Source organism: Oncorhynchus kisutch, unplaced genomic scaffold, assembly GCF_002021735.2.
Source record: "Oncorhynchus kisutch isolate 150728-3 unplaced genomic scaffold, Okis_V2 scaffold2905, whole genome shotgun sequence".
Taxonomy (NCBI): Eukaryota; Metazoa; Chordata; class Actinopteri; order Salmoniformes; family Salmonidae; genus Oncorhynchus; species Oncorhynchus kisutch.
This window is the reverse complement of record NW_022264850.1, coordinates 566,834-577,738: the sequence shown is the minus strand read 5'-3', so window position 1 is coordinate 577,738 and position 10,905 is coordinate 566,834. Positions and strand designations below refer to the sequence as shown.

The window sequence follows — 10,905 nt, the reverse complement described above, 5'->3', positions numbered from 1 at the left end:
AGAGACCTGGACGTGAGTGGGCTGTACAACTACAATGTTTTACTAGCAGTGGGCTTTACACTACTGTAGTTTACTAGCAGTGGGCTTTACACTACTGTAGTTTACTGAGAGTGGGCTTTACACTACTGTAGTTTACTGAGAGTGGGCTTTACACTACTGTAGTTTACTAACAGTGGGCTTTACACTACTGTAGTTTACTGAGAGTGGGCTTTACACTACTGTAGTTTACTGAGAGTGGGCTTTACACTGCTGTAGTTTACTGAGAGTGGGCTTTACACTACCGTAGTTTACTGAGAGTGGGCTTTACACTACTGTAGTTTACTAGCAGTGGGCTTTACACTACTGTAGTTTACTGAGAGTGGGCTTTACACTACTGCAGTTTACTGAGAGTGGGCTTTACACTACTGTAGTTTACTGAGAGTGGGCTTTACACTACTGTAGTTTACTGAGAGTGGGCTTTACACTACCGTAGTTTACTGAGAGTGGGCTTTACACTACTGTAGTTTACTAAAAGTGGGCTTTACACTACTGTAGTTTACTGAGAGTGGGCTTTACACTACCGTAGTTTACTGAGAGTGGGCTTTACACTACTGTAGTTTACTGAGAGTGGGCTTTACACTACCGTAGTTTACTGAGAGTGGGCTTTACACTACTGTAGTTTACTGAGAGTGGGCTTTACATTACTGTAGAGTACTGAGAGTGGGCTTTACACTACTGTAGTTTACTGAGAGTGGGCTTTACACTACTGTAGTTTACTGAGAGTGGGCTTTACACTACTGTAGTTTACTGAGAGTGGGCTTTACACTACTGTAGTTTACTGAGAGTGGGCTTTACACTACTGTAGTTTACTGAGAGTGGGCTTTACATTACTGTAGAGTACTGAGAGTGGGCTTTACACTACTGTAGTTTACTGAGAGTGGGCTTTACACTACTGTAGTTTACTGAGAGTGGGCTTTACACTACTGTAGTTTACTGAGAGTGGGCTTTACACTACTGTAGTTTACTGAGAGTGGGCTTTACACTACTGTAGTTTACTGAGAGTGGGCTTTACACTACTGTAGTTTACTGAGAGTGGGCTTTACACTACTGTAGTTTACTAACAGTGGGCTCTACACTACTGTAGTTTACTGAGAGTGGGCTTTACACTACTGTAGTTTACTAACAGTGGGCTCTACACTACCGTAGTTTACTACAAGTCTCGGGGGCAGATCTGTTTCTGCTTCAGTCAAACAATGACAAGCTGTTGGATAAAGCAGAGACAATTCTTTGGTCTGTCAGGTCTGTCTGCTTATCAGGCTGGTTTCTAAACTCATAACTCAATCAAGAACATTTCCATTTTGACAAACGTATTAGCCTTAGAACTATAAATCCAAAATGCTCTTTAAAGAAATGTGTGTGTGTGTGTGTGTGTGTGTGTATGTGTGTGTGTGTGTGTGTGTGTGTGTGTGTGTGTGTGTGTGTGTGTGTGTGTGTGTGTGTGTGTGTGTGTGTGTGTGTGTGTGTGTGGTGCAGGACCAGGCGAAGGCCATGGACCACTTTGATGAGCGTGTGAAGGCTCTGGAGAAGCGCAGTCTACAGGTTCTCCCCCTCCAGTTCCGCAGGAACACCCCTCAGAAGCTGCTCCCCGTCGAGGCGCTGTGTGAGTTCGACACTGACGAGGTAAACCTTTACACCTGGACACCTCCACTACTTTACCTCACTGACGAGGTAAACCTTTACTACCTGGACACCTCCACTACTTTACCTCACTGACGAGGTAAACCTTTACACCTGGACACCTACACTACTTTACCTCACCCTGTGTGTGAGAGACACTGACGAGGTAAACCTGGATATGCCACCACCCTACTCTAATTTCAGACTGATAACTTGTCCACCCTACTCTAGTTTCAGACTGATACCTTGTCCACCCTACTCTAGTTTCAGACTGATACCTTGTCCACTATGCTCTAGTTTCAGACTGATACCTTGTCCACCCTACTCTAGTTTCAGACTGATACCTTGTCCACCCTACTCTAGTTTCAGACTGATACCTTGTCCACCCTACTCTAGTTTCAGACTGATACCTTGTCCACCCTACTCTAGTTTCAGACCGATACCTTGTCCACCCTACTCTAGTTTCAGACTGATACCTTGTCCACTATGCTCTAGTTTCAGACTGATACCTTGTCCACCCTACTCTAGTTTCAGACTGATACCTTGTCCACCATGCTCCTCCACACACGCTTCTTCATGACAATCATTCTAGCTTTTCTCTCTTCTTTTGTCTCCTCCCTCTCTCTCCTCCTTTCCCCCCTCTCTCCTTCCTCACTATCTCTCCCTTCTACCCCTCTCTCTCCTCCTTCCCCCCTCTCTCCTTCCTCACTATCTCTCCCTTCTACCCCCCTCTCTCCTCCTTCCCCCCCTCTCTCCTCCTTCCCCCCCTCTCTCCTCCTTCCCCCCTCTCTCCTTCTACCCCCCTCTCTCCTTCTTCCCCCCCTCTCTCCTCCTTCCCCCCTCTCTCCTTCTTCCCCTCTCTCTCCTTTTCTGTCTCCAGTGATTCTCTAATCTCTATGTGTGGTGTGTTTTTCTGTTATCATGACTAAGCACGATCTGACTGCACCACATCTTCTCCTCTCTCCTCTGGTTCCTCCTCCTCTCATCCTCCTTCACTCTCACTCCTTTCATTCTAGTCCTCTGAATGCGGTGTTGTGTTGTATTTAAATCCTTTAAGAGGCCTGTGCTCTCTGCATCTTATTTAAGCCTTCAGGGGATCAGCCACAGGCTGGGGGGGTTTAGGAGTGGATTTGGAGAGCTGGAGAGGAGGGGGGGTGTGTGGAGCAGTTGAGAGAGCTCTTAAGATTTAGGAACAGGATCAAACGATGAGGGGAAACATAGTGACCTATGGTCAGGACGTGTGGTCGTGTGGTCAGGTCATGTGGTCAGGTTATGTGGTCAGGTTATGTAGGTCATGTGGTCAGGTTATGTGGTCAGGTTATGTAGGTCATGTGGTCAGGTCATGTGGTCAGGTTATGTGGTTAGGTTATGTAGGTCATGTGGTCAGGTCATGTGGTCAGGTTATGTAGGTCATGTGGTCAGGTTATGTGGTCAGGTTATGTGGTCAGGTTATGTGGTCAGGTTATGTGGTCAGGTCATGTGGTCAGGTTATGTAGGTTATGTGGTCAGGTTATGTAGGTCATGTGGTCAGGTCATGTGGTCAGGTTATGTGGTCAGGTCATGTGGTCAGGTCATGTGGTCAGGTTATGTAGGTCATGTGGTCAGGTTATGTGGTCAGGTTATTTGGTCAGGTTATGTGGTCAGGTCATGTGGTCAGGTCATGTGGTCAGGTCATGTGGTCAGGTTATGTGGTCAGGCTATGTGGTCAGGTTATGTGGTCAGGTTATGTGGTCAGGTTATGTGGTCAGGTTATGTGGTCAGGTCATGTGGTCAGGTTATGTAGGTTATGTGGTCAGGTTATGTAGGTCATGTGGTCAGGTCATGTGGTCAGGTTATGTGGTCAGGTCATGTGGTCAGGTCATGTGGTCAGGTTATGTGGTCAGGTTATGTGGTCAGGTTATGTGGTCAGGTTATGTGGTCAGGTCATGTGGTCAGGTTATGTAGGTTATGTGGTCAGGTTATGTAGGTCATGTGGTCAGGTCATGTGGTCAGGTTATGTGGTCAGGTCATGTGGTCAGGTCATGTGGTCAGGTCATGTGGTCAGGTTATGTAGGTCATGTGGTCAGGTTATGTGGTCAGGTTATTTGGTCAGGTTATGTGGTCAGGTCATGTGGTCAGGTCATGTGGTCAGGTCATGTGGTCAGGTTATGTGGTCAGGCTATGTGGTCAGGTTATGTGGTCAGGTTATGTGGTCAGGTTATGTGGTCAGGTCATGTGGTCAGGTTATGTAGGTTATGTGGTCAGGTTATGTAGGTCATGTGGTCAGGTCATGTGGTCAGGTTATGTGGTCAGGTCATGTGGTCAGGTCATGTGGTCAGGTTATGTAGGTCATGTGGTCAGGTTATGTGGTCAGGTTATTTGGTCAGGTTATGTGGTCAGGTCATGTGGTCAGGTCATGTGGTCAGGTCATGTGGTCAGGTTATGTGGTCAGGTTATGTGGTCAGGTTATGTGGTCAGGTTATGTGGTCAGGTTATGTGGTCAGGTCATGTGGTCAGGTCATGTGGTCAGGTTATGTAGGTCAAGTGGTCAGGTCATGTGGTCAGGTCATGTGGTCAGGTTATGTAGGTCATGTGGTCAGGTCATGTGGTCAGGTTATGTAGGTTATGTGGTCAGGTCATGTGGTCAGGTCATGTGGTTTGGTCGTGTGGTCAGGTCATGTGTTCAGGTCATGTGGTCAGGTCATGTGGTCAGGTTATGTAGGTTATGTGGTCAGGTTATGTAGGTCATGTGGTCAGGTCATGTGGTCAGGTTATGTGGTCAGGTCATGTGGTCAGGTCATGTGGTCAGGTTATGTAGGTCATGTGGTCAGGTTATGTGGTCAGGTTATTTGGTCAGGTTATGTGGTCAGGTCATGTGGTCAGGTCATGTGGTCAGGTCATGTGGTCAGGTTATGTGGTCAGGCTATGTGGTCAGGTTATGTGGTCAGGTTATGTGGTCAGGTTATGTGGTCAGGTCATGTGGTCAGGTTATGTAGGTTATGTGGTCAGGTTATGTAGGTCATGTGGTCAGGTCATGTGGTCAGGTTATGTGGTCAGGTCATGTGGTCAGGTCATGTGGTCAGGTTATGTGGTCAGGTTATGTGGTCAGGTTATGTGGTCAGGTTATGTGGTCAGGTCATGTGGTCAGGTTATGTAGGTTATGTGGTCAGGTTATGTAGGTCATGTGGTCAGGTCATGTGGTCAGGTTATGTGGTCAGGTCATGTGGTCAGGTCATGTGGTCAGGTCATGTGGTCAGGTTATGTAGGTCATGTGGTCAGGTTATGTGGTCAGGTTATTTGGTCAGGTTATGTGGTCAGGTCATGTGGTCAGGTCATGTGGTCAGGTCATGTGGTCAGGTTATGTGGTCAGGCTATGTGGTCAGGTTATGTGGTCAGGTTATGTGGTCAGGTTATGTGGTCAGGTCATGTGGTCAGGTTATGTAGGTTATGTGGTCAGGTTATGTAGGTCATGTGGTCAGGTCATGTGGTCAGGTTATGTGGTCAGGTCATGTGGTCAGGTCATGTGGTCAGGTTATGTAGGTCATGTGGTCAGGTTATGTGGTCAGGTTATTTGGTCAGGTTATGTGGTCAGGTCATGTGGTCAGGTCATGTGGTCAGGTTATGTGGTCAGGTTATGTGGTCAGGTTATGTGGTCAGGTTATGTGGTCAGGTTATGTGGTCAGGTCATGTGGTCAGGTCATGTGGTCAGGTTATGTAGGTCAAGTGGTCAGGTCATGTGGTCAGGTCATGTGGTCAGGTTATGTAGGTCATGTGGTCAGGTCATGTGGTCAGGTTATGTAGGTTATGTGGTCAGGTCATGTGGTCAGGTCATGTGGTTTGGTCGTGTGGTCAGGTCATGTGTTCAGGTCATGTGGTCAGGTCATGTGGTCAGGTTATGTAGGTCATGTGGTCAGGTTATGTGGTCAGGTCATGTGGTCAGGTCATGTGGTCAGGTTATGTAGGTAATGTGGTCAGGTTATGTGGTCAGGTTATGTAGGTCATGTGGTCAGGTTATGTGGTCAGGTTATGTAGGTCATGTGGTCAGGTCATGTTGTCAGGTTATGTGGTCAGGTTATGTAGGTCATGTGGTCAGGTCATGTGGTCAGGTTATGTAGGTTATGTGGTCAGGTCATGTGGTCAGGTCATGTGGTCAGGTTATGTAGGTCATGTGGTCAGGTCATGTGGTCAGGTTATGTAGGTCATGTGGTCAGGTCATGTGGTCAGGTTATGTAGGTCATGTGGTCAGGTCATGTGGTCAGGTCATGTGGTCAGGTCATGTAGGTCATGTGGTCAGGTCATGTAGGTCATGTGGTCAGGTCATGTGGTCCGGTCATGTGGTCAGGTCGTGTGGTCAGGTCATGTGGTCAGGTCATGTGGTCAGGTTATGTAGGTCATGTGGTCAGGTTATGTAGCTCATGTTGTCAGGTTATGTAGGTCATGTGGTCAGGTCATGTGGTCAGGTCATGTGGTTCGGACGTGTGGTCAGGTCATGTGGTCAGGTCATGTGGTCAGGTCATGTGGTCAGGTCATGTGGTCAGGTTATGTGGTCAGGTTATGTGGTCAGGTTATGTGGTCAGGTTATGTAGGTCATGTGGTCAGGTTATGTAAGTCATGTGGTCAGGTCATGTGGTCAGGTTATGTAAGTCATGTGGTCAGGTCATGTGGTCAGGTTATGTAGGTCATGTGTTCAGGTCATGTGGTCAGGTCATGTGGTCCGGTCATGTGGTCAGGTTATGTAGGTCATGTGGTCAGGTTATGTAGGTCATGTGGTCAGGTCATGTGGTCAGGTCGTGTGGTCAGGTCATGTGGTCAGGTCATGTGGTCAGGTTATGTAGTTCATGTGGTCAGGTCATGTGGTCAGGTTATTTGGTCAGGTTATGTGGTCAGGTCATGTGGTTCGGACGTGTGGTCAGGTCATGTGGTCAGGTTATGTAGGTCATGTGGTCAGGTTATGTAGGTTATGTGGTCAGGTTATGTGGTCAGGTCATGTGGTCCGGACGTGTGGTCAGGTCATGTGGTCAGGACGTGTGGTCAGGTCATGTGGTCAGGACGTGTGGTCAGGTTATGTAGGTCATGTGGTCAGGTCATGTGGTCAGGTTATGTAGGTCATGTGGTCAGGTCATGTGGTCAGGTCATGTAGGTCATGTGGTCAGGTCATGTGGTCAGGTTATGTAGGTCATGTGGTCAGGTCATGTGGTCCGGTCATGTTGTCAGGTCGTGTGGTCAGGTCATGTGGTCAGGTCATGTGGTCAGGTTATGTAGGTCATGTTGTCAGGTTATGTAGGTCATGTGGTCAGGTCATGTGGTCAGGTCATGTGGTCAGGTCGTGTGGTCAGGTCATGTGGTCAGGTCATGTGGTCAGGTCATGTGGTCAAGTTATGTAGGTTATGTGGTCAGGTTATGTGGTCAGGTTATGTGGTCAGGTTATGTGGTCAGGTTATGTAGGTCATGTGGTCAGGTTATGTAAGTCATGTGGTCAGGTCATGTGGTCAGGTTATGTAGGTCATGTGTTCAGGTCATGTGGTCAGGTCATGTGGTCCGGTCATGTGGTCAGGTTATGTAGGTCATGTGGTCAGGTTATGTAGGTCATGTGGTCAGGTCATGTGGTTCGGACGTGTGGTCAGGTCATGTGGTCAGGTCATGTGGTCAGGTTATGTAGGTCATGTGGTCAGGTTATGTAGGTTATGTGGTCAGGTTATGTGGTCAGGTCATGTGGTCCGGACGTGTGGTCAGGTCATGTGGTCAGGACGTGTGGTCAGGTCATGTGGTCAGGACGTGTGGTCAGGACGTGTGGTCAGGTCGTGTGGTCAGGTCATGTGGTCAGGTCATGTGGTCCGGACGTGTGGTCAGGACGTGTGGTCAGGACGTGTGGTCAGGTCGTGTGGTCATGTCATGTGGTCAGGTCATGTGGTCCGGACGTGTGGTCAGGACGTGTGGTCAGGTCGTGTAGTCAGGACGTGTGGTCAGGTCATGTGGTCAGGACGTGTGGTCAGGTCATGTGGTCAGGACGTGTGGTCAGGTCATGTGGTCAGGTCATGTGGTCAGGTCGTGTGGTCAGGTCATGTGGTCAGGTCATGTGGTCAGGAAGAGCTAAGGGCCTTATCCAAAGTGGTTCAGTGAGTGAACCTCTATTTGTGTTCTGGTTCTTCCATACCAGATCAGTGAGTGAAACTCTGTGTAATGTTGTGGTTGTCCATCCCAGGGTCAGATCCTGCGTGGAGAGAGGTACACCCTCCTGAGTAACAAGGGGCCCAAGTGGGAGGTGAAGGACGCGGCCGGGCGTAAACTGACGGCTCCGGGGGCCTGCTTCATGGTCCCCCCCACAGACCCAGAGTCTGTCGCCGTCTCCAACAGGTAAGTGTGTTTGTTATGGGGTGGGGTGGAGAGGTGTGTGTGTGTGTGTGTGTGTGTGTTACGGGGGTCTGTGTAACAGGGTATGTTGTTTCCCGGGATGGTGTACTTGTACACTGTGTAACAGGGCCTGTTGTTACCCGAGACGGTGTACTTGTACACTGTGTAACAGGGTCTGTTGTTTCCCGGGACGGTGTACTTGTACATTGTGTAACAGGGTCTGTTGTTTCCCGAGACGGTGTAATTGTACATTGTGTAACAGGGTCTGTTGTTTCCCGAGACGGTGTACTTGTACACTGTGTAACAGGGTATGTTGTTTCCCGGGACGATGTACTTGTACACTGTGTAACAGGGCCTGTTGTTACCCGAGACGGTGTACTTGTACACTGTGTAACAGGGTCTGTTGTTTCCCGGGACGGTGTACTTGTACACTGTGTAACAGGGCCTGTTGTTTCCCGAGACGGTGTACTTGTACACTGTGTAACAGGGTATGTTGTTTCCCGGGATGGTGTACTTTTACACTGTGTAACAGGGCCTGTTGTTACCCGAGACGGTGTACTTGTACACTGTGTAACAGGGTCTGTTGTTTCCCGTGACGGTGTACTTGTACATTGTGTAACAGGGTCTGTTGTTTCCCGAGACGGTGTAATTGTACATTGTGTAACAGGGTCTGTTGTTTCTCGAGACGGTGTACTTGTACATTGTGTAACAGGGTCTGTTGTTTCCCGAGACGGTGTAATTGTACATTGTGTAACAGGGTCTGTTGTTTCCCGAGACGGTGTACTTGTACACTGTGTAACAGGGTATGTTGTTTCCCGGGACAATGTACTTGTACACTGTGTAACAGGGCCTGTTGTTACCCGAGACGGTGTACTTGTACATTGTGTAACAGGGTCTGTTGTTTCCCGAGACGGTGTACTTGTACATTGTGTAACAGGGTCTGTTGTTTCCCGAGACGGTGTAATTGTACATTGTGTAACAGGGTCTGTTGTTTCCCGAGACGGTGTACTTGTACACTGTGTAACAGGGTATGTTGTTTCCCGGGACAATGTACTTGTACACTGTGTAACAGGGTCTGTTGTTTCCCGGGACGGTGTACTTGTACATTGTGTAACAGGGTCTGTTGTTTCCCGAGACGGTGTAATTGTACATTGTGTAACAGGGTCTGTTGTTTCCCGAGACGGTGTACTTGTACATTGTGTAACAGGGTCTGTTGTTTCCCGAGACGGTGTACTTGTACATTGTGTAACAGGGTCTGTTGTTTCCCGAGACGGTGTACTTGTACATTGTGTAACAGGGTCTGTTGTTTCCCGAGACGGTGTAATTGTACATTGTGTAACAGGGTCTGTTGTTTCCCGAGACGGTGTACTTGTACACTGTGTAACAGGGTATGTTGTTTCCCGGGACGATGTACTTGTACACTGTGTAACAGGGCCTGTTGTTACCCGAGACGGTGTACTTGTACACTGTGTAACAGGGTCTGTTGTTTCCCGGGACGGTGTACTTGTACACTGTGTAACAGGGCCTGTTGTTTCCCGAGACGGTGTACTTACTGTGTAACAGGGTCTGTTGTTTCCCGGGACGGTGTACTTGTACACTGTGTAACATGGTCTGTTGTTTCCCGAGACGGTGTATTTACTGTGTAACAGGGTCTGTTGTTTCCCGAGACAGTGTACTTGTACACTGTGTAACAGGGTCTGTTGTTACCCGAGACGGTGTACTTGTACACTGTGTAACAGGGTCTGTTGTTTTCCGAGACGGTGTACTTGTACATTGTGTAACAGGGTCTGTTGTTTGTTTCCAGTCTGGCCAGCCAGCAGAAGGGTATTAAGATGAAGGTGTCTGGCAGTAAGACCACCCTGGTCAAACGCCTGGAGGAACTGAAGAAAGACGGCTCCGCTGGCTCTGGTAGGTACTGTTATGTCATGGTATGGTATGTCATGTCATGGTATGTTATGTCATGTTATGTTATGGTATGTCGTGTCATGGTATGTCATGTCATGGTATGTCATGGTATGGTATGTTGTGTCATGGTATGTCGTGTCATGATATGTCGTGTCATGATATGTCGTGTCATGGTATGTCGTGTCATGGTATGTCGTGTCATGATATGTCGTGTCATGATATGTCGTGTCATGGTATGTCATGTCATGGTATGTCATGTCATGGTATGGTATGTCATGTCATGGTATGTCATGTCATGGTGTGTCATGTCATGTTATGGTATGTCATGGTAGGTCATGGTATGTTATGTCATGGTATATCATGGTATGTTATGTCATGGTATGTCATGGTATGGTATGTCATGGTATGTCATGGTATGTCATGTCATGGTATGTCATGTCATGGTATGTCGTGTCATGGTATGTCGTGTCATGGTATGTCGTGTTATGGTATGTTATGTCATGGAATGGTATGTTATGTCATGTTATGTCATGTTATGTCCCTGTCTCAATCTCTGAATGCTCGGCTATGAAAAGCTAACTGACATTTAACTTCTGAGGTGCTGACCTGTTGCTACCCTCTATAACAGGCGTCTCCAGACTTTTCTAGCATGAGCTCCTTTCAAAAAAAATTAACAGGTCGCAAGCAACTCTTTAAAAATTTTATTTATTTATAGCTTTTAAATAGGCACATTCTTCTCCTCTACCCGGCAACTCTTCCCCGGGTTCCTCGCTGTATAAAAGATACCTGGTAAAATAATGGTTCATAAACAGTAATCAACACGACAGCCCCACAACATTGTCCTTAGTATTTTCCAGATTTTTTCTTTCTTCTCCTGGTTTTGACTTGATATTCTTAATTCCAGTCCTTTACTTAGACTTGTGTGTAGTGTATATATGTTGTGTAATTTGTTAGATATTACTGCACTGTTGGAGCTAGAAACACAAGCATTTCGCTACACCCGCATTAACATCT

General features: G+C 47.6%; 1 protein-coding gene across 2 annotated transcripts in view; it reads left to right on the top strand.

Annotated features, from left to right (window-relative positions):
- Positions 1-10,905, top strand: part of ppl (periplakin) — a 64,026-nt gene that overhangs the window by 35,746 nt on the left and 17,375 nt on the right. For both annotated transcript variants that reach the window (XM_031819958.1, XM_031819959.1), the window contains 4 exons: positions 1-12; positions 1,513-1,659; positions 7,838-7,989; positions 9,791-9,894. The exon at positions 1-12 is cut by the window's left edge and continues 111 nt beyond it. In XM_031819958.1, the coding sequence (XP_031675818.1) occupies positions 1-12; positions 1,513-1,659; positions 7,838-7,989; positions 9,791-9,894 (415 nt within the window). The remainder of the gene's footprint in view (positions 13-1,512; positions 1,660-7,837; positions 7,990-9,790; positions 9,895-10,905) is intronic.